The 27,978-nt window shown below is 44.5% G+C and overlaps 1 protein-coding gene and 1 long non-coding RNA gene across 9 annotated transcripts in view; one reads left to right on the top strand and one right to left on the bottom strand.

The window, feature by feature from the left end:
• Window positions 1–9,499, bottom strand: part of brwd3 (bromodomain and WD repeat domain containing 3) — a 278,952-nt gene extending 269,453 nt beyond the window's left edge. For all 8 annotated transcript variants that reach the window (XR_010019491.1, XM_063060431.1, XM_063060433.1 and 5 more), the window contains exons 1-5: window positions 9,165–9,499; window positions 8,972–9,030; window positions 8,859–8,888; window positions 8,702–8,761; window positions 1,307–1,457 (exon numbers count right to left, since the gene is read on the bottom strand). Coding sequence is in view for 7 of the 8 variants with exons in the window: in XM_063060431.1 (XP_062916501.1) it covers window positions 1,307–1,457; window positions 8,702–8,761; window positions 8,859–8,888; window positions 8,972–9,030; window positions 9,165–9,324 (460 nt within the window). In the remaining variant the exon portion in view is untranslated. The remainder of the gene's footprint in view (window positions 1–1,306; window positions 1,458–8,701; window positions 8,762–8,858; window positions 8,889–8,971; window positions 9,031–9,164) is intronic.
• Window positions 8,977–27,978, top strand: part of LOC134352877 (uncharacterized) — a 109,038-nt gene continuing 90,036 nt past the window's right edge. Inside the window, exon 1 of the long non-coding RNA XR_010019492.1 lies at window positions 8,977–9,019. This is a non-coding gene — a long non-coding RNA (uncharacterized LOC134352877). The remainder of the gene's footprint in view (window positions 9,020–27,978) is intronic.

Genomic DNA, 27,978 nt, shown 5'->3' with positions numbered 1-27,978 from the left:
TACTGTTATTTTAGGTTTTATGTGTTATTTGGCATGATTTGGTAGGTTATTTTTGGGTCTGCGAACGCTCACAAAATTTTCCCATATAAATAAATGGTAATTGCTTCTTCGCTTTACGACATTTCCACTTACGAACCGTTTCATAGGAATGCTCTACCTTCGGATGGTGGGGGAAACCTGTACACACAAATTTAGCTTCTCCCTCTCAAACTGCAGGGTGAATAATTATGATTACTGCTTCCTGAGGGTTCCATTATCTCTTTGCATAAAAATTTGATTTGTTATTTTCTTGAGATGACAAGGGTGATCCATGAAGATTAAGATGTAGTTGACACCTACATGGATTTAAGTAAGACGCTTGACAAAACTCCTTATGGCAGACTCATCCAAAAGATTAGGATGTATGCGATCCAGAAGGACTTGGTTATTTGAAATCAGAATTCACTTTCTGATAGATAATAAAGGGTTGCAGACGATAAGATTCATTCCAGATGCAGGTCTGTGTCCAGTTGTTCCGCTGGGAGCTGCACTGGAACTAGAATATGACTTTGACATAAACAAGGATGAATGAGTTAGTAAGTCCACAGGTGGTACAAAGTTTGGTGATGTTCTGCATAGTGCAGAAGATTGACAAAAGATTCAGCAGGATATATATCATTTGAGAAGAGAAGAGAAATGACGGATAGAGGTTAATCCATGCAAGTGTGAGGTGTTGCACTTTGGGGGATCAAATGTAAAGAGAAAGAACAGGTGTTAATGACAGGACCCTAACAGCATTGCGATCCAGAGGGATCTTGGGTTCCAAGTCCATCAGTTGAAAGTGGCTGCATGAATTGATAGAGTAATTAAAGTGGCATATGGCAACGCTTGCCTTTATTAGTTGAAGCATGGAGTTCGAGTCATGGCATTATACTACAGCTGTATAATCTCATCTGGAGTGCTGCATTCAATTCTGGTCGCCCCACTACAGGAAGAATGTGGAGGCTTGTGAACTCCAAACCTGATGTAACAGCTATATGAAGCAATACCAACTTGCTCCTCTATCAAAATAACTCAAATTCAAATGTTTGTCCAAATAAGCTACAATAATGACACGCCGGAATGTGCTTTCAAAGGTAGTGCTTTTGTCAATTAGAATCTCATTTAAAGAATCCCTTCAAGAGATTTTCTAAAGCTAAAATACATTTCCAATCTGTCTTTTGAATATTTATATTAAATAACCAAATCAAATCAGGTCTATAACTACAACACCAACAACACTGTCAAAATAATACTTAAATATAATGCATCATCCATTTTTATTTACCTTTTATAGTCCGCAACAATGACTGCCGCCCAACTCCGAGCAAGGTTTTCACTCCAGGAACACTGGGTGGGATTTCCTTATCCAAAAGGGGGCCAATTCGTTGACAAATTTGTAACAAGTGATCTGAAGACACATGTTTGTTGGCTGAAACCTAAAATCAAGATACAAACATAAATTGTTTCTAATAGTTGCACGGTTGCATTATTCATGAACACAAGACATTCTGCGGATACTGAAAATCTTGAACAGTCCTGATGAGGGGTCTCAACCTGAAATATTGACTGTTTATTCCCCTCCCAGATGTTGCCTCATCTGCTGAGTTCCTCAAGAATTTTGTTTGAACATTGTTTATGAAGTGCTATTCTATATGTAAACATGTCAACCTATAATTACACATAAATTTCAGTAAAAATTTAAATGCATGCTAACTGCAAACAAAAATAATTAGCAGCTTTCCTGCTACACAATACAGGTGCCCACCGCTTTTCAAACATTCGCTTTACGAAACCTCACTGTTACAAAAGACCTACATTAGTTCCCTGTTTTCGCTTTCAGGTGTTTTCACTGTTATGAAACAAAAGCAGCGCGCAATAAAAGGCAGTGCACGACCCGAGCAGCCGCTCTCCCCCGGATCCGGAACTGCATTCTCGCCGGCATTGCTTAAACACATGTCCGTGAGCAGCCGTTTGCAAGGTGAGTTCTAAGGTATCGGAAAAGCCTAAAAGAGCTGGTAAGGGTGTTACACTTAGCATAAAACTAGACATAATTAAGCGTTTCCATCGTGGTGAACGAAGCAAGGACGAAGTGAGTTTGACTTGTGGAAGCTGACGAGCATGATGTTGAAGAGGTTTTGGCATCCCATGACCAAGATCTGATAGAGAAAGAGCTGATGTAATTGGAAGAAGAAAGGATAACAATCGAAACCGAATGCAGTAGCGAACTGAACGTGAAGCAACTGCGTGAGATTTTCGCTGCAATGATAAAGTATGACTTTAATTTTGATAGGGTACGTAGGTTTAGGGGATATTTGCAAGATGATTTGAGTCCTTACGAACTGTATGATAGAAAAATGCGCAAGGCTCAGCAGTCAAGCAAGCCTTCCAGATCAGCCACAGCAGACGACGAACCTCGACCTTCAACATCGAGGCAGGCAGTCATAGGAGAAGATGAGCTGCCTGCCCTAACGGAAACAGACGACGAGATGACACCCCAGGGTCCTACCACCCCAACACCCAGGCCGCAGACAGATACTGTACTGATTCACAGAGAATGCAGCAGTAGCCGGGAGGCACACAGCACATCTTTAAGAAAAAAGCCGAAATAAACATGCTGATTAATTAGGTGTCGCCCAACACGTAATTGTCGGCCCAGATCAGAGACGACGCAATCAGAAATCGGCACTGATCTGGGTCGACAATTACGTGCCGGGTGGCACCTAATTAATCAGCATGTTTATTTCGGCTTTTTTCTTAAAGATGTGCTGTGTGCCTCCCGGCTACCGCTGGACACCTGCATGCTTCGTGGCAATGTACTGGAGGGTGGGGGCCACTGCACCACCCCAACCTGCGACGACACAGCCTAACACACCATCATCAGTGTGCTCGATGTCTTTCCGATTCCCGCAAGTGATACCACACTGTACATACATTATTTCTGCTTTATATCGGCTGTGTATTTTTACATGTTATTTGGTATGATTTGGCAGCTTCATAACTTAAAGGTTACTGGAGAGCGCTTGCGCCGTGTTTTTGCCAACAGCGCTTGCGTGAGATTTTCTGCTGACGGCGCTTGCGTGAGATTTTCGCTACGGAGAACAGTGCAGTAATGATTGTAGAAAAGTATTTCTACTTTATTTAGGCTGTGTATTTATCATATCATTCCTGCTTTTACTATATGTTACTGTTATTTTAGGTTTTATGTGTTATTTGGCAGGTTATTTTTGGGTCTGCGAACGCTCACATAATTTTCCCATATACATAAATGGTAATTGCTTCTTTGCTTCACGACATTTCAGCTTACGAACCGTTTCATAGGAACGCGCTACCTTCGGATGGCAGGGGAAACCTGTACTTATGAAATTAATTCACAATGTTTTTGCCCATTTTTATTGTTTTCCTTCCTCAAATACAATTTGACATGAGCTTGTAAGGAAGGTTTAGGGAAGGATATTTAATTCCCAATTCACTATGAAAGTCCAATAGCTTGCATAATAATAGTCAGCTGGCATCCTCCCATCTGTAGGTGATAGATATACAGCTGTCAAGCTCTGATGAAGCCTTATCAGAGGTTAAGAAGGTGTACTGGCCTTCATCAATCGTGGAATTGATTTTAGGAGCCGAGAGGTAATGTTGCAGCTATATAGGACCCTGGTCAGACCACAGTTGGAGTACTGTGCTCAGTTCTGGTTGCCTCACTGCAGGAAGGATGTGGAAGCCATAGAAAGGGTGCAGAGGAGATTTACAAGGAGGTTGCCTGGATTGGGGAGCATGCTTTCTGAGAATAGGTTGATTGAACTCGGCCTTTTCTCCTTGGAGCGACGGAGAATGAGAGGTGACCTGATAGAGGTGTATAAAATGATGAGAGGCATTGATCGTGTGGATAGTCAGAGGCTTTTTCCCCAGGGCTGAAATGGTTGCCACAAGAGGACACACAGGTTTAAGGGGCTGGGGAGTAGGTACAGAGGAGATGTCAGGGGTAAGTTTTTTTTAAAACTCAGAGAATGGTGAACGCTGCCGGCAATAGTGGTGGAGGCGGATACGATAGGGTCTCTTAAGAGACTTTTAGACGGGAACATGGAGCTTAGTAAAATAGAGGGCTATAGGTAAGCCTAAATTCTAAGGTAGGGACATGTTCGGCACAACTCTGTGGGCCGAAGGTCCTGTACAATATTGTGCTGTAGGTTTTCTATGTCTATGTTTCTATGTTCTCTTCACATGAAGTAGTAGTTCAGGAGCCTGAAGACCCACATTCAATGTTTCAAGAACTGCTTCTTTCCCTCCACCATCAGATTTCTGAACAGTCCAAGAACACTACCTTGTTACTTACCTTTTACACTATTTATTTTTGTAGTTTATAGTACATTTTACATATCGCACTGTACCACTGCCACAAAACAAATTTCACCACATACAGTGGGCACTTTGGGCACCCTTGGTAAAAATTTCTGTTACTGTGAATAAGTAAGTTCTATTTTAACTTCATCAGTCCATGGACTTGTTTCCAAAATGCATCAGGCTTGTTTAGATGTTCCTTTGAACCTTTTGAATATAATTTTTTGGCCGCAATGAGCAAAGGTATGTTTGGAGAGGAAAAAAAAGGGTGCAGAATTTCATGAAAAGAACCCCTCTGCAACTGTTAAGCACGGGGGTGGATCAATCATGCTTTGGGCTTGTGTCGCAGCCAGTGGCACCGGGAACATTTACTGGTAAAGGGAAGAATGAATTCCATTAAATACCAGCAAATTCTGGAAGCAAACATCACAGCGTCTGTAAAAAAGCTGAAGGTGAAAAGAGGATAGCTTCTACAACAGGATAATGAACCTAAACACACCTCAAAATCCACAATGGACTACCTCAAAAGGCGCACGCTGAAGGTTTTGCCATGGCCCTCACAGTCCCCCAACATCATCGAGAATCTGTGGATAGACCTCAAAAGAGCAGTGCATGCAAGACGGCCCAAGAATCTCACAGAATTAGAAGCCTTTTGTCAGGAAGAATGGGCAAAAATCCCCCAAACAAGAATTGAAAGACTCTTAGCTGGCTACGAAAAGCATTTGTAAGATGTGATACTTGCCAAAGGGGGTGTTACTAAGTACTGACCATGTGCCCAAACTTTTGCTTTGGGCCCTTTTCCTTTTTTGTTATTTTGAAACTGTAAAAGATGGAAATAAAAAAGTTTTCTTGTTTAAAATATTAAAGAAATGTGTCACCTTTAACTTTATGCCTTTTGGAAATCAGGTTTCATCTTTTACTCACAGTATTCTATTCACAGTAACAGAAATTTTGACCAAGGGTGCCCAAACCTTTGCATGCCACTGTACTGTCAGTGATGATCAACCTGATTCTGATTCTTTAAAATGGAGCTTGGCATATTACTTCAGTAATCTTTTGACATGTATCACTGCACTATGTGTTATGTACTTGAGTGCGCAGATACCTCTCATCCTGTATATATCTCTTGCTTGATGAATACTGTCTTGTTTGGCTGAACTTGGTGGCATTCAGGCATGTCTGAATGACATTTTAACTTGAACTTGAATGTTGGGATGTGTGGCATCTTTGCTTCTGATAAAACTATATTGAAAACCTTTCTTCATCCAATGAAATGCCAAAAATACACTGCTGACATCAAAACTCTGATGTCTTCTTTCCTGACAGCTATACATAGTCCATACTTCACTGTCATACAGCAATATGCTCAGAATGCAGATCTTACAAATCAGCATCTCAGTCTTGCAAGTTAGGCAATTTTGTCAATCGTACAAACCAGTTTGGCCAATTCAGCCAGGGACTGCCTTTCCGTTTTACAGTATCTATTAGGTCTGAAAGGCTTTCCACCTGACTTGAGTATCAAGATATGTTTTCCCTGTAGGGATGCATGAACATCTGGTCAGGAGTGCCAAAAGATGGCCAGAAATTGAAATAATATAATTCTATTCAATTCTTCATCTCAGAACTTTCAGAAGCCACCAAACTGTATGCGCACTATGAAAGGTACAAACGAAAACCTCTGGAGGAATAACCTTTATCGGGTAAAGTGCATACTACTCACAGATGCAATCACTCTGGTTAAGTCTACTAAAGCAGCAAATGCTACTTTTCTTTACTTACTGCAAAGCTAATAGCTATTTATCTTTGATTGATTTCCATAACTGTAATTGAGACAAGTCATGAAATTAACTAAGAATCCAATGCACTGTCTACTACATTAAATTTTAAAAATCACTGGTAGCCTACAATTCATCTTAAACATTACACCAGTTATAGCCCAAAAACTGCATAATAACAACTTTACCAAGTTTTAAATTGCCAGAAGTAGACTTCAGAATGAAAGAGTTTATACTACTCAACTACTTTGCAACATGATTAAATCAATTCCTCCAAGTCACATGACAACCACTAAACAAGCTTTAAGTTTTAAAGCCAACTCCATGACAGCACATCAAGGACACGTTCTGTCTGTGGCATGTGTTATGACTCAATCAAAGTCCATTTCTCTCTCAGATCTATAAATCCAAATTCAGGAAAAGCTACTTAAATCAATAACAGACTGGGAAAGAGAGAATAGTTTCAAGAACTACATGTAGTAAGTTCAAAGGTGATGCAAGGCCAGCCACTAAAATGTTCAAAGTAAATTTACTATCAAAGTACATGGCACCGTGTACAACCCTAAAATTCATTTCTTGCAGCCATTCACAGTAAACATAAGAAATACAACAGAATCAATGAAAGACTGCACCCAACAAGACTGACAAACAACCAATACGCAAAAGACAACAACAGCAAGAAAAAAAATATTAAAAAATAATTAAACAATAAATTTCAAGAATATACGATAAAGCATCCCTGGAAGTGAGTCCATACGCTGTGGGAACAGTTCTGTAATCGGACAAATGAAGTTTTCTCTGGTTCAAGAGCCTGATGGTTGAAGGGTAATAACTGATGCTGAACCTGATGGCATGGGTCCTGAGCCTTCCGTATCTTCTTCCTGATGGCAGCAATAAGAAGAGAGAATGGCCTGGATGGTGGGGGTCCTTGATGATGAATGTTACTTTCCTGCGACAGGGCTCCATGTAGATGCGCTCAGTGGTGGGGAGGGCTTTATCCATGATGGACTGGGATGTATCCACTACTTTATGTAGGCTTTTCCGTTCAAGGGCACGATGCAACCAGTCAATATACCATCTACCATACATCTATAAAAGTTTGTCAAAGTTGTGGATGACATGCCAAATCTTCGTGAACTCCTGAGAAAATACAGGCACTGACGTCCTATCTTCATAACAGCACTTGCATGCTAAAACCAAAACAGATCCTCCAACATGATAAATTTGTTGACTCTCCAACTCTGATCCCACCCCCACTAACCCCCCCCCACCCCGCGATTGGGACTGGCTCATGGACCTCCAGTTTCCTCCCTCCTAAAGTCAAAAACCTTGTTCTTGCTGACATTGGGTGAGAGGTTGTTGTCGCACCACACAACCAGATTTTCTATCTCCTTCTCTTATACTGATTCTTCACCTATGATGTGGTATTAAAAATGAAGTAAATGACCAATAATACCGCATAATTGGAACTTCCTTAGAATCTTCGGTAGGGGCTCATTCCTGGTCCATAATATAGTAAAATAAAAAGCTTTCACCTATGTCTGGATAGTTTTATTAATAAATATAAGTTAGTGGTATGTTAATGAAAATTCAACAATAGCAATTAAGAGTTTATTCTTCAACATTTCTAGTTTGACAAAATTTAGAAAAAAATCTCACTTTAAACACCTTAAAATTCTGTATGAAAACATTAAATTGATTTTAAGAATTAATCTAGAATACAATATTTCTTGAAATGCAGGTAAGTAAAAATCCATTTACTAGAGTATGGATAAAATTCATTTTAATTCAATGAATGCGAATACAAAGCAAGAATAAGAAACATTAATTTATTTACTAAAAGAAAGTGTATACCACTCCCATGTTAGAAATAAATAGGGCAGACCCAAATAGAAATAATCGCTTTCATTCCCAAGCAGCTCTACATTCTTATTTGCACTAATTCTAAGCAATCCTTTATTCTTTTGATTATTAATGAAATAACGAGGGGTGGGCTCATAGGTACCATTAACTATGTTTCATTAGAGATTTAGAGCATCTTTTAAATGACTCAAACAATTCCAAAGCTAACCTACAGGGAAAAACGATGGCAAACAATGGTCTAGTCAGTGTTCTGAGATATTCCAGCTGTCTTCTATGCAGTCAGTATAAGGCGATGCTAATGAAGTGGCAGACGAGATCGACATCAGTTTCCTGTAACAGAGCCAGTCTGCCAAGCATCCAATGGAAGGAGACGTCCCATTTCAGTCAATAACCAGCGCACATCAGAGGCGCTTCTTTCTCATTGGACGAAATCGGAGTATCCCTACGTAACCTCATATCTTACCACAATATTGCCCACAATTTTTTAACTAAAATCACTTCCTTTCATTTCATCTTACCCCATGTTTCATGTCATTTTTGTGCATCTGCAACAGTCTGAACGGAGTAAATAGCAATTTTAATAGCATGACTTATGTTTTTTAAAAGTTGTTATACATGTAACAACTTTTTGCGGGAGATTCAACTACCAAAATTTAAAAAAACATGTTTCGGTTTTATTTTACACCGAGTAGTTTGTAAACTCTCACCAGATTGTCGAAGCTCCTGCGATGTTCCTTCCCTTCCCAGTCTAGACGCCAGGGGATCAACTGAGGAAGGAAAGAAGGGAAACGATGAAGGCAGTGAGACTGGGGAGCAAAAAGAAAATGCTAGCGCAGTACGTAGGGGGTTAGCTTCCGCCCTTACCTGGTGCTCCTCGAGCTCCTGGATCAGGACCTGCGCGGAACGAGGCAGAGTGAGTCAGGGCTTTCAAATACAGGAGCAAAAAAAGAGGCCGCGGCTCGCTCGGTTGTACTTACCCGTGCTGACTTCTGACAAGGCCCAGACATGAGGAAACGGGCGATCAGGTAGTAGAGTTCTGCCGGATGAGGGGAGGGGGAAAGAAGAAAGAAATGAGCAAGTCAACAGGGCGCCGACTCTAACCGAAAAAAGTGATCCTGTATCTCGCCGCTACCCTCCCATCTCTAATATCAACCGACCCCAGACACCCACCGCACTCCAGTTGCGACACCCGGCTGCAATCGGGATGCTTATCAGACATATTGAGGCCGGGCTGGGACTGACTCGCTGCCCTGCCTGCGGCCCGTACGCCGCACGCCATCCAGGGCACGGCCGCCTCACCGTCCACTGCGTTATCCTCCGCCGTACACATCTAATCCCCACTCTCCCCTTCCCCTCCCCCTCATCCTTCCTCAACCAATGTGCAAGACGGCTCAGTGACCACGGCGCGACAGTGTTTATAATAACGGGGTTTTTATGCCAGACGTTACTTTAAGAAAAAGAAGGGAAACCCGCAGGCGGAGGGATACATTCTTTTTATATTACTCGTTCAGTTACGGCAAATGAACGTGATGGAGGAAGCAGCTGATTGACTGACATTGGAACCAACCAATAGCGAGCGCCGCAGCTGTTTTTTCAACCGTTTTAAAGAGCTGGTCTGGGGGCGGGAGAACTTTGGAGGCGTTCTACTCGCCCTAAGCTTGGTGATTAGTTATTTACAACTGACTGAAAGCCAGTCCCGTTACCAAGAAACAAGTTTGTATTGGATGTGAGGTATTATCAGCCGGATAAGCGAGGCATGTTATAGTGTGGACGTGGGCTGTGACCTACCTGGTGCAGCGTTTACCGGACTGCATTGATGAGGTCTCCAGGGCCGCCAATTCCCTTACATTTTGGGATCCACTTCACTAGGCTGGAAGTCGAATATCACTGAGAGATTCTCAGTGGGCTAAGCTCGGTCAGTCGGCTCAATGAAACATCTACCAGGCTTTCTCTTTTTACGTAAGCCTGTTTATGAATGTTTTCTTGAAATGAAACAATAAGGACACATCTGGCTTAATTATGTTCTTTAATGTCTACTACTTTAAATCTGAAAATTTGGTTGTATCATTGAACCACGTGTAAAGTGATCGTGTTGCTAAGGCACCAAAACGTGTTAACATGCTTTCGTAAAACAAGTATTTGTTCAACTCATCTTTAACACCTATACAGTAGTTGGATTTTATTAAATCTCACTTCAGGCAACACATTCCAAATTACTGCAACAAGCAATTTAAAAAAAAGAACTTCAACTGGATTTTTCCGGGTCAGCCTGTGTTTGACCCGGCTGGTAGCATAGTGGCATCAGCGCCGGACTTCAGGATGGAAGGTCCCAAGTTTGAATCCAGCTGGCTCCCCTGCACGCTTTCCATCCATGCTGGGTTACGAGCTGGTGATCTCTTTGGAAACTCACCTGGCAGAAGGCAATGGCAAACCACTGCAGTAACTTGTCTCTTACGTGGTTCCTCACTACATCGTGCAGGCGTGGAGGGAAATCGTCTGCTAACCGGAGAAACTCCGGATGCGACGTTAAAAAAAACCCTGTGTTTATTGATCCTTCTGATGAAAACGTTTATCTACTGCTTTGAATGCAAAGTAAATGTATAATCTAAGTGTATATATGTCACCATATGCAACTCTGAGATTCATCTTTTTGCGGGCATATTCCATAAATCCATGATAAAAATGGAACACTGCTCTAACTTGCATCCAACAAACCTTGATTTTGAAGCTGTCAGTATTTTAGTAAGTTCTTTACACTTATGCTATCTAAATTGCTACTGCCACCTTAATGTTAAATTGGCAACGTCCTTTTAAATTATCCAACATTTTTTGTTGGTTATAACCAATAATGCTTGGCTGTTTTAAATGTTAATTTTACAAAACACTAATACAAGCAGAAGTCCTGGTTCTAATTTTTACCTTTCGATACAATGCAGAGTGTGTGTTCTGAGCTACATCTCTGTCTTGAGGTGAGTGCTATAGAATTCTTCAACATTAAGGATCTTGCCAAAAATTAAGATAAGCCAGCCTTAATGATTTGATTCACTTTAACTATATATAGCTATATGGGCTTAAAACTTTTAAAGAATTGGAGTAATCTTAAAAATTAAATAAATGCCTCTAATTTCCTGCAATGGAAAAGATCCATGCTTCATTGTGAAATTTTTCCTGCAAGCTTTCTCACCTGTTTCTGATTATGCCTCATTGGCCTTAAAGTGCTTTTGAACACTACAAATTTCTAATTTTAAAATAACAATGTTTGTATTTTCTAATTAATGGCACCTTGTCACTGGCAAATCAACCAGATGAAATTTTATTTCCTTATTCTCTGCAATCCTGTAAGTTTTCATAAATAATAATGGCATGAGGTGTTTTATGTTTAAGAAAATCCATAGCATCTCATTTATTGTACTCCAAACACTGAATATAAAGCACAATGAAAAACTTGGTAATTGTGTCATTATCATGTCAGACCAACCTCTTAATGTCAGTGGCTGTGAATTACAGTGTGTACGTTTCCACCAATTACATTATCCTACAATCTTTGTAACTTTAAGCTTTCAGCCACTACCCCAATAGAAATTTCATTGAGATTTTGGACTAATATGCAGACAAATAGTATCAAGAATTACTTGTTTCTACTGCGGTTTTGAGGTGATTTAAGATTATGTGGAATCCACAGGCTGCCCCAGAAGGAACAAGTGCGGCACCACGAAATAGTGGGTGCTTCAGTTGGCTTCCTGCACACTCCTGATCACCTTCCTCATCTTGGTGAGAAAGACAGAAATGCTCCTGGCATGCTTTGGTGCTTCTCATCCACTTCAATGGTCTTGAGCTAGGGAATCTTGTAAGTGAGAATGTTACACCTCCAAGGAAGCTTTGGTGTCATTCGTGTTTTTCTAGATGGTTTGCTTTGAGAAGGTGTGTGAGCAATATCATACACCAATTGAAGCAGAGTCTGGTTATCCTCTGTTGGCCTGTGGCTGGGTGCAGGCATTTCATAACCCTAACACGAGGAATTCTGCAGATGCTGGAAATTCAAGCGACACACATCAAAATTGCTGGTGAACGCAGCAGGCCAGGCAGCATCTCTAGGAAGAGGTACAGTCGACGTTTCAGGCCGAGACCCTTCGTCAGGACTGGTGCGTTCACCAGCAACTTTGATGTGTGTTGCTTGAATTTCCAGCATCTGCAGTATTCCTGTTGTTAACACACATCAAGGTTGCTGGTGAACGCAGCAGGCCAGGCAGCATCTCTAGGAAGAGGTACAGTCGACGTTTCAGGCCGAGACCCTTCATTCATAACCCTGTAGGGTTTTAAAAAAATAAAGCTCCAGTACTTAAAATTTTTGAAGTGCCAATGAATGACAAGATGCTTGGAGGGCAAAGATCACTGCTGTCAATCAACCATCAGCTTGTTGCTACTTTTTAGGATTTGGCCACCTCTGGAAAAGTCTTTTAAAATTTCTTCTCTTTGCTGGGAGAAAACATTTGAGGTTCGTGAAGTAATCTGTATTGATCAAACTTTTCTTATGCCTTTATAAAATGGGGCATTTGCTTTAGTTGCCTATTCTAGTTCCTGGAACATTCCTCCACTGATTTGTCAAGCACTTCTTATCTGACCGATCACCCCTCCCCCAACAATTGTCCTGATACCCATGACTCATTATTTGACCAACCAACAGCTTGGTGTGAGTGTTGGACAAGTGTAATAAAAGGTAAAAAGGACTTTTATTTTGTAGATAATGGTTTGTCACATTCCTTTAAACTTTTTATTCAATGAGCTTGTGCTGGTCTTTATTTGTTTAGCGATGGAGTGCAGAATAGACCATGCTGGACTTTCAAGCCACACCACCAGCAACCTGCTGATTTAATCCTAGCCTAATCAGAGGACATTTTACACTGTCCAATTAACCTACTAACCAGTATATCTTTGGACTATGGGAGGAAATTGGAGCACTCAGAGGAAGCCACACATTCATGGGGAGGATGTACAAACTCTTTACATGTGACGTCAGAATGGAATTCCAAAAGCTGACACCCCTGAGCTGTAATAGCATTGTGCTAACTGCTACACTAGGTTTGGAGCTTGGCCTCCAAGGATGCATTTATGCAGATGCTGTCTGCGCATTCTACTAAAAAAGAAGTATCGAGATTGAATAGTTTTCTGATTGTCCCATAACTAGTCCCACTCTAACAGAGTGCAAAGCAATAGGAATCTGTGCTTTCAAGTTCTGTCATTTTTTAGATTGTGTTTATTGCAAGCAATTGATGAGCTTCAAATTTAAATCTCTTGGTATTGATGGAACTCGTGGAATCTCTGAAACTTTTAATGACTGGCTACTAATGTATTATGCAGTTTAAATAGTTTTTTTGGGTTATTTAGATTTTCTGTGATTCTTCTTCAATTTGAATGTGCTTTTGCAGTTTGCTCCCTATTTGAGGAAACCTACTGATTAATTTTAATTTGGAGAATGCTTATATTTGCATAGCATTTACAAAATACCTTAGTGTTTTTAAACATTAAAAAAATTAAGTTAAATTGATTCCTAATCTGCAGACCTAGAATCCCTACTGAGATAAATAGTCTAATTGTACAACAGGTCTGGCATTTATAGTATTTGAATTCTAAGAGAAACTGACTCTTCAGAGCTTGGCTTTAAGCCTTTAACTTGTGTTTTTTTTTGTCTTTGCCAATGTTTTCAGACTTGAATCTGTATAGCATTTTTGTTCAGAGTGCAAACTATATTTTTGTTCAAGTCACTTAAATGACAAAGGTTCTAGCACTGACCTCTGCATTACATCATTGGTTACAGACTTCCAGCCAAAAAGCAATCCTTAACTAATGCCTTCTCTTTAAAATTTGGATTGCCAACACACCTTGAATCCTCTACAGTGGCATGCAAAAGTTTGGGCACCCCTGGTCAAAATTTCTGTTACTGTGAATAGTTAAGCAAGATGAACTGATTTCCAAAAGGCATAAAGTTAAAGATAACACATTTCTTCCTTAAAATATTAAAGAAAAATTTTATTTCCATCTTTCAACGTTGCAAAATAACAAAAAAGGAAAAGGGCCCGAAGCAAAAGTTTGGCCACCCTGCATGGTCACTACTTAGTAACACCCCACTTTGGCATGTATCACAGCTTGTTAATGCTTTTTGTAGCCAGCTAAGAGTCCTTCAATCCTTGTTTGGGGGATTTTTGCCCAAGGCTCCTAGTTCTGTGAGATTCTTGGGCCATCTTGCAGGCACTGCTCTTTTGAGGTCTATCCACAGATTCTCGATGAGGTCAGGGGACTGTGAGGGCATTTTGGAAACAAGTCCTGTGGACTGAAGATAAAATAGAACTTTTTGGCCACAATGAACAAAGGTATATTTGGAGAAAAAAGGGTGCAGAATTTCATGAAAAGATCATCTCTCCAACTGTTAAGCGTGGGGGTGGATCGATCAGGCTTTGGGCTTGTGTAGCAGCCAGTGGCACAGGGAACATTTACTGGTAGAGGGAAGAATGAATTCAATTAAATACCAGAAAATTCTGGAAGCAAACATCACACCATCTGTAAAAAAGCCTTCTGTAAAAGAACCTTCAGCTTGCGCCTCTTGAGGTAGTCCATTGTGGATTTTGAGGTGTGCTTAGAATCATTATCCTGTTGTAGAAGCCACCCTCTTTTCATCTTCAGCTTTTTTACAGACGGTGTGATGTTTGCTTCCAGAATTTTCTGGTATTTAATTGAATTCATTCTTCCCTTTACCAGTAAATGTTCCCTGTGCCACTGGCTGCTACACAAGCCCAAAGCCTGATTGATCCACCCCCACGCTTAACAGTTGGAGAGATGATCTTTTCATGAAATTCTGCACCCTTTTTTCTCCAAATATACCTTTGTTCATTGTGGCCAAAAAGTTCTATTTTATCTTCAGTCCACAGGACTTGTTTCCAAGATGCATCAGGCTTGTTTAGATGTTTCTTTGAACTTTTTGAATAGAACTTTAATTTTTTTTATTGAATATTTATTTATAATTTTTTGAATGGTCATAGGCATACTTTATTGATCCCAAGGGAAATTGGTTTTCGTTACAGTTGCACTAACCAAGAATAGAGTATAAATAAAGCAATATAAAACCATAAATAATTAAATGGTAATATGTAAATGCCAGGAAATAAGTCCAGGACCAGCCTATTGGCTCAGGGTGTCTGACCCTCCAAGGGAGGAGTTCTAAAGTTTGATGGCCACAGGCAGGAATGACTTCCTATGACGCTCAGTGTTGCATCTCGGTGGAATGAGTCTCTGGCTGAATGTACTCCTGACCCCAACCAGTACATTATGTAGTGGATGGGAGACATTGTCCAAGATGGCATGCAACTTGGACAGCATCCTCTTTTCAGACACCACTGTGAGAGAGTCCAGTTCCATCCCCACAACGTCACTGACCTTACGAATGAGTTTGTTGATTCTATTGGTGTCAGCTACCCTCAGCCTGCTGCCCCAGCACACAACAGCAAACATGATAGCACTGGCCACCACAGACTCGTAGAACATCCTCAGCGTCGTCCTTCAGATGTTAAAGGACCTCAGTCTCCTCAGGAAATAGAGATGGCTCTGACCCTTCTTGTAGACAGCCTTAGTGTTCTTTGACTAGTCCAGTTTATTGTCAATTTGTATCCCCAGGTATTTGTAATCCTCCACCATGTCCACACTGATCCCCTGGATGGAAACAGGGGTCACCGGTACCTTAGCTCTCCTCAGGTCTACCACCAGCTCCTTAGTCTTTTTCACATTAAGCTGCAGATAATTCTGCTCACACCATGTGACAAAGTTTCCTACCGTAGCCTTGTACTCAGCCTCATCTCCCTTGCTGATGCATCCAACTATGGCAGAGTCATCAGAAAACTTCTGAAGATGGCAAGACTCTGTGCAGTAGTTGAAGTCCGAGGTGTAAATAGTGAAGAGAAAGGGAGACAAGACAGTCCCCTGTGGAGCCCCAGTGCTGCTGATCACTCTGTCGGACACACAGTGTTGCAAGCACACGTACTGTGGTCTGCTAGTCAGATAATCAATGATCCATGACACCAGGAAAGCATCCAGCTGCATCGCTGTCAGCTTCTCCCCCAGCAGAGCAGGGCGGATGGTGTTGAACGCACCGGAGAAGTCATAAAACATGACCCTCACAGTGCTCACTGGCTTGTCCAGGTGGGCATAGACACGGTTCAGCAGGTAGATGATGGCATCCTCAACTCCTAGTCGGGGCTGGTAGGCGAATTGGTGGGGATCTAAGTGTGCCCTAACCATAGGCTGGAGCAGCTCCAGAACCAGTCTCTCCAGGGTCTTCATGATGTGGGAGGTCAATGCCACCGATCTGTAGTCATTGACGCCACTGGGGCGCGGCATCTTCGGCACAGGGACGAGGCAGGACATCTTCCACAGCACAGGAACCCTCTGGAGACTCAGGCTCAGGTTGAAGACATGGTGATGTACTCCACATAGTTGAGGGGCACGGGCTTTGAGCACCCTGGTACTGAAGCCATCCGGGCCTGCAGCCTTGCTTGGGTTGAGAAGTTTCAACTGTCTTCTCACCTGTTCAGCTGTGAAGCCCACCGTGGTGGTTTCGTGTGGGGAAGGGGATATAGTCATGAGGGCAGGGAGGGGTAGGAGGGGAGAGTGGAATATGTGTTGGTTAGGGGCCGACAACAGATGAATCATGTGGGGGATGGGCAGGGGCCACAATGTCAAATCTGTTCAAGAACAGGTTAAGTTCATTGGCCCTGTCCACACTGCCTTCAGCTCCTCTGTTGCTAGTTTGCCGGAACCCAGTGATGGTCCTCATCCAACTCCAGACCTCTCTCATGTTGTTCTGCTGGAGTTTCCACTCAAGCTTCCTCCTATACCTGTCTTTAGCCTCCCTGATCCTGGCTTTCAGGTCCTTCTGTATTGCCCTCAGCTCCTCCCTATTTCTATCTCTAAATAGAAGAGTTATTACCCCTAGGCCTTCAGGTTCCTGAACCAGCATGGATAACTTCACTCAATTTAACACTGAACTGTTCCATAACCTGTTCAAGGATTCAACAACTCATATTCTCAATATTACTTTTTGGTTTTTTATTTTTTTGTTAGCGCACGTTTTGTCTTATGCACATAGGTTGTTTGTATTTGTAACTTTTCATTGTGTAAGGGGTTTCTTCTTTTATGTTGCTGGGTAGGCTAATTAGAATGGCTTCTTTGTTATGTTAACTGCTGAGAAAGAACTCCTGCTAGCAGTTTGTTTGGATTATGTTATTGATAAGAGAGTGAATGAACCAATTTGGATAGATTCTTTCTGCGTGTCTGTAAGTTATTGTGATGCGTGGGTTTTTGGGCGGAAGGCGCGAGGGAGAGAGAGAGGATGGACAAGGTGCTGTGAGTCGGCTAACGGGGTCGGACGCCGAGGGTCTCGGGCCGGAACCCTTCGTCAGGACAGTAGAGGGAAGGGGCAGAGGCCCTATAGAGAAGGTGGGGGGAGGGTGGGAAGGAGAAGGCTGGTAGGGACCAGGTGAAAAAACCAGTAAGGGGAAAGATAAATGGATGGGGGAGGGGAAGCAGGGAGGTGATAGGCAGGAAAGGTGAAAAACAAATAGGGGAAAGCACAATGTGTAGTAGAAGGAGGTGGAACCATGAGGGAGGTGATAGGCAGCTGGGGGAGGGGGCAGAGTGACATAGGGATAGAGGAAGGGAGGGGGAGGGAATTACCAGAAGTTGGAGAATTCTATATTCATACCAAGGGCTGAGGTGTTGCTCCTCCAACCTGAGTTTAGCCTCAGTATGGCAGTAGAGGAGGCCATGTGTGGACATATCTGAATGGGAGTTGAAGTGGGTGGCTACTGGGAGATCCTGTCTGTTGTGGCAGATGGAGCGGAGGTGCTCAAAGAAGTAGTCCCCCAATCTGCGTCGGGTTTCACCGATGTAGAATCATATCTGGTGTATTGTTTGTTATTTGGGTAGGGTGGGTACATCACATAGCATCCACACAAACTAATTACCCCTTTTGGCGGGGCCGAGGGCTGTTTCCCTAGACGACAGACAGCGAGCTGAGCAACCCTCAGGCTTACCAGGGGGTTACATTTGGGGGGCTCGTCCAGGATTGGATTCAGTGGTGTGCTATGTGGTTGCCCCGTTTAAATCAGTAATGTGTATCTCTGTGGGTTATTTGCTGGTTATTGCTGCATGCGTGTTGGGTGAGGTCTTTGTTCTGGTTCAGACTAGCGCTGATGAGTTGGTGGTGGGACTCAGAGCTGTCCATACTGTTGGGAGAGAGAGGAAAGAGCGGTCTGATTCAGAGGTAGTGTCTGCAAATAAATATTCCAGCTCTGGCAGGCTCCACCTGGCGTTTGGGATAGTGTCCACCCCAAGAGGGGTGGAGGCATGCGAGACGTGGGCGGAGCAGATCTCTCAGTTGTTAGATGAGTGGCAGTGCTTGGTTGAGGGAGAGCGACAGGGATTGGTTGAAAGTTTGAGTAAGCAGGCTGGTGACAGTGTTAGAACTGTCTGGTTCAATTACACTGTAGTGACAGCTGCCAGTTATTTGAAAGAGGGGGATCAGTCCCTCCCCCAGTTGTTCAGCTGATCGGAGAGGGGTCGGGAAACTTAGTGGAGGCCCAGTGGGGGAACGGCTTGGGGTCTCTTGGTGAGTACGTTCCCAGCAATGTAACAATGACCTTCCAAAAGGAAAAGACCCTATTCCTGAACGTGTAGAGGGACCACACCCCAGGGTGTCATTACGGATAAATGGAAGCGATGCTAAAGCCATCCTCGACACCGGGAACAGGTCACGTTGCTGTACAGTTCATTTTACAACCGGTGTCTGAAGCATTTACCCTTGACAATCGTAAGGGCTCCGGAGATTTGGGGTACCAGTGCCAGTAATTATCCAGAAGACGATGATTGGTTAGTGACCCTGGAGTTCATGGGGGCATTGTCTGGGCACCCAGCATGTCGAGTTGCTTCTGAGGACGAGGGTAGCAGCCTTGAGCCGGTACCGAATTTAAACTAGAGCTAACTGTGGTACAGCCTGGGGGAAGTATCTGGGGTGAGACCCTCTTAGTAGACGCTCAGCTACCACAAGGGAGGGGAGTTGACCGCTGAAGACACCTCAGTGAGAGAGAGGTCACAGCAACTGGACCCTGGTGCCATGGAAGATGTGTGTGCAGATTATACGACGTGGTTTAATGTGCTGGATGTTGCCAGAACCCGAGGAGTGCGGCTGATGAGGAGAAGACAGCCATTATTAGTTCCCTAGGATTCTTCCGATCCGAAAAGATGCCAAAGGGCATATCCAGAGCCCCTGCAACCTTCCTGCGGGGCATGAGGAAGACCATGGGGAAGTGAAGGTGTGTGGAGTTTTGGAGTATGCGGATGACTGCCCAGAGCTTGGATTCACCTGGGGGGACTATGAGGCAAGGCGAGTGGCTAAGCCCGGGCAACAAAAACGAAGTGTAAAATGTGGAGGAGTTCTTGGCCGGCAGAGTTTGGTGCAATGTGAGAAAAATGACCCAACATACCAGTTGAACTTCCTGGTGTTGGAACTGTGACGACAAACCAAGTTATCAGAAGATTGATGCTGATGAGAGAGATAAGTGAGACAATGGAGAAACATTCAAAATGCTAATAAGAGAGAAGAGAGAGATTAACGAGAAAGAAACACATTTCAGAATATTGACACACTGGTTGCTTTGAAGCTAAACAGTTTGAAGTTTGATGGACAGGCGATACCCCAGCAGGGAGATAAAAAGAACAGGTTCGCTAAGGCACGACACACACCACGAGATCATGAGATAACGAGACCCTGGAAGAGCGGTGTGCCCCCACAAGTTGGTGGAGTTTGGAGGTCTGGTCGCGGGAACCGACCATAGACACACAGGGTGAAAGGGTACGATCGGCGGGAACCTGGTGTGTGTGTGTCCGCCCTTGCCTGGTTCACCGCAGAAGAACAGTCATATCTGGAGCGGAGGGGTCACAGTCGGTGACCACAGAAGACATAACAAAGGGTCCACCCAAGAGCTAACTGCGAAGAACATCAAAGGTCTGCTGAATCAGATTTGAATCAATCTCAATCTCTCTCTCTCTCTCTCTCCTCCTCCTCCTCCTCCTCCTCCTCCTCCTCCTCCTCCTCCTCCTCCTCCTCCTCCTCCTCCTCCTCCTCCTCCTCCTCCTCCTCCTCCTCCTCCTCCTCCTCCTCCTCTCCTCTCCTCTCCTCCTCTCCCCTCCCCTCCCCTCCCCTCCCCTCCCCTCCCCTCCCCTCCCCTCCCCTCCCCTCCCCTCCCCTCCCCTCCCCTCCCCCCCTCCCCTCCCCTCCCCTCCCCCTCCTCTCTCTCCCCCTCTCCCCTCCCTCTCCTCTCCTCTCCTCTCCTCTCCTCTCCCTCCTCTCCTCTCCTCTCCCTCTCCTCTCCTCTCCTCTCCTCTCCTCTCCTCTCCTCTCCTCTCCTCTCCTCTCCTCTCCTCTCCTCTCCTCTCCTCTCCTCTCCTCTCCTCTCCTCTCCTCTCCTCTCCTCTCCTCTCCTCTCCTCTCCTCTCCTCTCCTCTCCTCTCCTCTCCTCTCCTCTCCTCTCCTCTCCTCTCCTCTCCTCTCCTCTCCTCTCCTCTCTCCCCCCCCCCCCCACGGCGGCACAACAGCGATTACTGCGAACTGTACTAAGCTGAACTGAACTCTGTGTCACTTGAGGCTGATCATTTTACCCCTAGACTGCGATAGAGCTTGACTGATTCCTATTACCCTAGTTCTGTGTACATGTGTGTTTTATCATTGCTAACCTGTTGCATTTATATCCTTACATTTAGAGTACTGTGTTGCTTATTTCTTTAATAGAACTTTATTCGTTTCTGTTAACCAGACTCCAACTAAGTGGTCCATTTCTGCTGGTTTGGCAACCCAGTTACGGGGTACGTAACATAAGTGGGGATCTCGTCCGCGATTTTGAATGCCAAATTTGGGACTGGGTAAATTGGTTGGGTTAAAATTCCCAAAAGAAAGAAAGGGCAAACAGCAGAAATGGAGATTGAGGAATTTCTAAAGGCGCCAACCTAGGAGGCATTAGAGGATGCCAGGAAATCAGAGTTTGCGACTGTGGCCAAATGGTTGAATCTTTTTAAGGGGATGTCGACAATGAGGAGAGCGGAGATGCACAGAGCTATCATTGAGCATTATGTATCTAAAGGTGTGTTTCCCCAAGGGGAGCTGGAGGTGGTATCTATGGGCAAACCTGGTGGAGAAGCAGTACAGCTGCAAATGGAAAAATTGAGACTTGAGCACGAGTTCCGGGTAAAACAGCTGGAACGAGAAGAGAGAATAAAACAGTTAGAGCGAGAAGAGAGAATAAAACAGCTGGACTGAGAAGAGAGGGGCAGGCAATTAGAACGACAAGAGAGAGAGAAACAGAGGGAAAGGGAATTTGAGCTGGAGAAGTTAAGGATGAGGCTAGCGCAGGGGCCCATGCCGAACCAAGGTGGAGGGTTCAGGGTGACCCAGGAGGTTAGGCTGGTTCCCCCATTTGAGGAGGCTGATGTTGATCGGTACTTTCCACATTTTGAAAAAGTTGCTGCAAGTCAGGACTGGCCGAGGGATAAGTGGGCCGTTTTGCTTCAGAGCGTACTTAAAGGAAAAGCTCAACAAGCTTACGCGGCATTGTCCGCAGAAGATGCCCAGAGGTATGATGTGGTGAAAGAGGCGATACTCAGGATTTATGAGTTGGTCCCGGAGGCATACCGGCAGAGGTTCCGGAATGCGAGGAAGCAGTGGGGCCGCACGTATTTGGAGTTTGCTGGTGAGATGCAGATGTATTATGAGCGTTGGTGCGCCTCTAAAGGGGTCAATGGGGATTATGACAGACTGCTACAGCTAATACTGATTGAGCAGTTTAAAGGTTGTGTCCCTGAAGGTATGAGGCCCTATCTAGATGAGAAAGAGGCAGAAACCTTAGCCACAACTGCTAAGTTAGCGGATAAGTACACGTTAATGCACAAAGCGAAGTTTACCCCGAGTAAAAGCTACCAGAAGGGTAGTCAAGAGGGCGGAGAGAGTCCAACAGAAAAGCCAGAATGTAAGCCGGGGACTAGTGAGAAGGATAAGGAAGACTGGGAGCAGTTTGGTAGGAAGTCTCCTGGGGTCGTATGCTATAATTGTGGGAAAGTCGGTCACTTTGCGGCCAGGTGCTTTGCCCCAAAGAAGGAGACGGGGAAAGGAAAAATGACAGTTCCGACTGGCTGTATTGAGCTGGCAAACAAACCACTAGGGGAGAAGAGGTCTGATAAAGTTCAGGAAGGGCACGAGAAGTTTATCTGGGCCGGATTGGTGTCGGTGAAGGAGGGGTTAAACCCGGTTCCAGTACAGATCTGGAGAGACACTGGAGCTTGTCAGTCACTGATCTTGAGGAGTGTTTTAGACTTTAGTTCAGAGACCGAGACTGGGGAGGTCAGTGTGATAAAAGGCATTGGGAAAGGGACCGAAGCAGTACCTTTGCACCAGATACACCTAAAAAGCGACTTGGTCTCCGGACTGGTCACGATCGGGCTGAGGCCCGAACTACCGATGGAAGACGTGGAGGTCTTACTTGGTAATGACCTCGCCGGCGGAAATGTGTACTCAGCAATAAAACTGATAAGCCAGCCTGCCAGCATTGAGGCCCCGCCCATGGACTCACAGGCTTATCCTGTTTGCGCAATGACTCGGCGCATGTCCAGAAAGGCTGCCGAAGTGAATATAGATTTAGCTGAGACGTTTTTACCAGCCTTGTACCAGGAGGGGTTAGAAAGTGAGAAGGGGCGTAGTGAAACGGAAGTTGAGGTAGACTTATCATTAGCAAGGAAAGAATTTATACAGGCACAGGAGCGAGACGAAGAGCTGATGGTCTTGGCGGAGACAGCTCTCTCCGAAGCAGAATTAAAAAGGGAGTCAGTGGGCTATTATGTGGAGGAGGGAGTACTAATGAGGAAATGGAGACCACGTACCGTGCCCGCAGATGAGGAATGGGGGGTGGTGCCGAAAATTTATGGGGATGATATTTTTAACCTGGCCCATAGATACCCCTCAGTGGACATTTTGGGGTAAGGAAGACAGTCGATAGAATCATGAAAGAGTTTTACTGGCCACACAGGAGGAAAGATGCTATTGACTATTGTAGATGTGAGCTAACACAGTTACAGGCTATTGATATGCTAACAGCTTGCCACGATAGGCGAGCAGACCTAGTCAGTGTTATCACGAAAATTAATGAGGCTAGGGTGCCACCTGATAAGGGGAAAACCTATTTTGAAAAGATAAGTATGGTGCCGACCAGATGGGAGAACTCTATTGTTTTGGCCAGCTTTGCTGATAAGGTCTCTCCCTTAACTCCCGAACAGAGTGAGCCACTAAGAAAGCTAATTAACCGGCATGCACACGTATGTCCGGATGTCTCAAAATGATGCAAAGAGCCAGTACATGGTGTTGTTGTCACATCAGGTCAGCCTAGTAAGCAACACCCCTATAGGATGGTTAATTCAGAGACAAAAGGGCTAAAGAACACCGAAGCGTATATTGGTGATTTAGTGGTCTGGAGTGACATGTGGGAGAGGCACATTGTGGCAGTAGAGGAGCTGTTTAAAAAGCTGTTTGAAGCCAGCCTGACAGTGAACCTCACAAAAAGTGAATTCAGCCACGGAAAGATCACTTATCTGGGATTTGTGGTAAGACGGGCAGCTGGCACTGATGCAGGCTAAGGTGCGGGCTATCTCTAAAGTCCCCACCCCGAAAGACAAGAGAGCCCTGAGAAGGTTCTTGGGGATGGTGGGGTACTATCGGAAGTTTTGCAAAAACTTTGCGAACATTACCCTCCCTCTTACTAAGCTCTTGCCAAAGAATGCTACGTTTGTGTGGGACGACCTTTGTTATATTCGTCCGGGACAGAAACCACTGAGAATTGACACTGATCACAACCCAGTAGTGTTTTTGGGCACTATGAAGGATAAAAACAAAAGGTTACTAAGTTGGAGCCTGGTCTTAGAGGGTATTAAAATAACACATATAAAAGGAACGGAAAATGTGATTGCTGACTGTCTGTCAAGGTGTTGACAACTTAAAGTTCTCTGTATTAGTCGAATAGCTGATGACCCTGTATATTAGTGTGTATCTAATAATGTACTCATGCCTATAATTTTTACCCTGGTAAAAATCCTTTGAAAGATAGGGGTGTGACAACAAACCAAGTTATCAGAAGATTGATGCTGATGAGAGAGATAAGTGAGACAATGGAGAAACATTCAAAATGCTAGTAAGAGAGAAGAGAGAGATTAACGAGAAAGAAACACATTTCAGAATATTGACACACTGGTTGCTTTGAACCTGAACTGTTTGAAGTTTGATGGACAGGCGATATCCCAGCAGGGGGATAAAAAGAACAGGTTCGCTAAGGCACAACACACACCACGAGATCACGAGATAACGAGACCCTGGAAGAGCGGTGTGCCCCCACAAGTTGGTGGAGTTTGGAGGTCTGGTCGCGGGAACCGACCATAGACACACAGAGTGAAAGGGTACGATTGGCGGGAACCTGATGTGTGTGTCCGCCCTTGCCTGGGTGCTGGGTTCACTGCAGAAGAACGGTCGTATCCGGAGCGGAGGGGTCACAGTCGGTGACCACAGAAGACATAACAAAGGGTCCGCCCGAGAGCTAACTGCGAAGAACATCAAAGGTCTGCTGAATCAGATTTGAATCTCTCTCTCTCTCTCTCCTTTCTCTCTCTCTCTCTCTCTCTCTCTCTTTCTTTCTCTTTCTCTTTCTCTCTCTCTCTCTCTCTTCTCCCCCCGCCCCCCCAACGGCACAACAGCGATTACTGCGAACTGTACTAAGCTGAACTGAACTCTGTGTCACTTGAGGCTGATCATTTTACCCCTAGACTGCGATAGAGCTTGACTGATTCCTATTACCCTAGTTCTGTGTACATGTGTGTTTTATCATTGCTAACCTGTTGCATTTATATCCTTACATTTAGAGTAGTGTTGCTTATTTCTTTAATAGAACTTTATTCGTTTCTGTTAACCAGACTCCAACTAAGTGGTCCATTTCTGCTGATTTGGCAACCCAGTTATTGGCAGACCAATTGAATAATTACTTTGGTTCTGTCTTCACTAAGGAGGACATAAATAATCTTCCAGAAATAGTAAGGGACAGAGGGTCCAGTGAGATGGAGGAACTGAGCGAAATACATGTTAGTAGGGAAGTGGTGTTAGGTAAATTGAAGGGATTGAAGGCAGATAAATCCCCAGGGCCAGATGGTCTGCATCCCAGAGTGCTTAAGGAAGTGGCCCAAGAAATAGTGGATGCATTAGTGATAATTTTTCAAAACTCGTTAGATTCTGGACTAGTTCCTGAGGATTGGAGGGTGGCTAATGTAACCCCACTTTTTAAAAAAGGAGGGAGAGAGAAACCGGGGAATTATAGGCCGGTTAGCCTAACGTCGGTGGTGGGGAAACTGCTGGAGTCAGTTATCAAGGATGTGATAACAGCACATTTGGAAAGCGGTGAAATGATCGGACAAAGTCAGCATGGATTTGTGAAAGGAAAATCATGTCTGACGAATCTCATAGAATTTTTTGAGGATGTAACTAGTAGAGTGGATAGGGGAGAACCAGTGGATGTGGTATATTTGGATTTTCAAAAGGCTTTTGACAAGGTCCCACATAGGAGATTAGTGTGCAAACTTAAAGCACACGGTATTGGGGGTAAGGTATTGGTGTGGGTGGAGAATTGGTTAGCAGACAGGAAGCAAAGAGTGGGAATAAACGGGACCTTTTCAGAATGGCAGGCGGTGACTAGTGGGGTACCGCAAGGCTCAGTGCTGGGACCCCAGTTGTTTACAATATATATTAATGACTTGGATGAGGGAATTAAATGCAGCATCTCCAAGTTTGCGGATGACACGAAGCTGGGTGGCAGTGTTAGCAGTGAGGAGGATGCTAAGAGGATGCAGGGTGACTTGGATAGGTTGGGTGAGTGGGCAAACTCATGGCAGATGCAATTTAATGTGGATAAATGTGAAGTTATCCACTTTGGTGGCAAAAATAGGAAAACAGATTATTATCTGAATGGTGGCCGATTAGGAAAAGGGGAGGTGCAACGAGACCTGGGTGTCATTATACACCAGTCATTGAAAGTGGGCATGCAGGTACAGCAGGCGGTGAAAAAGGCGAACGGTATGCTGGCATTTATAGCGAGAGGATTCGAGTACAGGAGCAGGGAGGTACTACTGCAGTTGTACAAGGCCTTGGTGAGACCACACCTGGAGTATTGTGTGCAGTTTTGGTCCCCTAATCTGAGGAAAGACATCTTTGCCATAGAGGGAGTACAAAGAAGGTTCACCAGATTGATTCCTGGGATGGCAGGTCTTTCATATGAAGAAAGACTGGATGAACTGGGCTTGTACTCGTTGGAATTTAGAAGATTGAGGGGGGATCTGATTGAAACGTATAAGATCCTAAAGGGATTGGACAGGCTAGATGCAGGAAGATTGTTCCCGATGTTGGGGAGGTCTAGAACGAGGGGTCACAGTTTGAGGATAGAGGGGAAGCCTTTTAGGACCGAGGTTAGGAAAAACTTCTTCACACAGAGAGTGGTGAATCTGTGGAATTCTCTGCCACAGCAAACTGTTGAGGCCAGTTCATTAGCTATGTTTAAAAGGAAGTTAGATATGGCCCTTGTGGCTACAGGGGTCAGGGGGTATGGAGGGAAGGCTGGGTTCTGAGTTGGATGATCAGCCATGATCATAATAAATGGCGGTGCAGGCTCGAAGGGCCGAATGGCCTACTCCTGCACCTATTTTCTATGTTTCTATGTTTCTATGTAACAGAACAGACACCAGGTGGTGAACCTGGGGATGGACACCCAGGTCGTCAATTGGAATGAGACACAGGGGAGAGAGGGGATTTGCACTGCTGAACTGAACGCTCAGAAATGCAGGCCGGAGACTGAGTGCCACTGTTTCGGGACAACCATTGCAGATTTGGAATTCATGCTCGTCAAAGTGGAGAAGGAGAAATGGAATTCTGAGCTGACACTGCGGTCATGTACTGATGAATTAATTCAGCGAGACGAAACCATGACCCATCTTCGAAGGGATCAGCAGAAACTCAAGACATCAATCCAGAAAAGTTTGGAAGACTTACAAGTTGGGGAAGATCAAGGAAGTGGTCTGACTAAGGCCAACAGAAAACCGAGAGCCCGGAGAGGAGAGATTGACTACACTCCCGAGGAGGTGAAGCAATGGAGGACAGATCTCGGAAAAGGGAGGCGGATGCTTGAAAGGAACCTAAAGATGACTATCGACAGTTTAAATGAAGTGGAAAAACTGAAAGTTGACCTGGAAGAAGGCATCAGGAAGAAAAAACTGTAGGCTGAACATCCTTTAACTGCTGCTTTTCAGGTCAGGGTGGAAGAAGCTGGTGGGGTAACTGCGTCCCACATTGAGATGGCCAAGAAGCGTGAGTCAGAACTGCTGATGCTATGGCGAGAGTTGGAGGAGTCCCAGAAGTAGCTGATGTCTCGACTGCAGGAGGCTGAAGGGGTAGCCAAGGATAAATGCTTCAGTTTGGAGAAATTCAAGCAGCAACTAACGATCCAGGGAATGAGGAAGAATATGGATTCAAAGGATGATGTGCTGGACATGTGGTACATGATGCCTTTTGCTAACTTCCCTGTGATTCAGGCAGAGACCTTTGGCCCTTCTCCCACTGAGTCAGGTGCAGTGGGGTGGGCTAGCTGTGGGCAGTCTGGGTTACAGCAGGACCAGGAAGGAAAAGAAGCGGGGCCCCGGACACGGGACGGGGGCTCTGAGTTGTAGTGGAGGCATGAGTGAGAGAGGAGTTGGCAAGCAGACCCGAGGTATCCCCAGTAGTGTCGGAGCCTTTAGGGTTTAGGTGAGGGAGTACAGAGGTCTCAGAGGATTGGGAAGCTCCCAGATAGGTTGGCCTATGTAGCGCCCGTGGGAT

This window comes from Mobula hypostoma, chromosome 10, assembly GCF_963921235.1.
Source record: "Mobula hypostoma chromosome 10, sMobHyp1.1, whole genome shotgun sequence".
Classification (NCBI taxonomy): domain Eukaryota; kingdom Metazoa; phylum Chordata; class Chondrichthyes; order Myliobatiformes; family Myliobatidae; genus Mobula; species Mobula hypostoma.
This window is presented reverse-complemented; position numbering and strand designations above follow the sequence as displayed.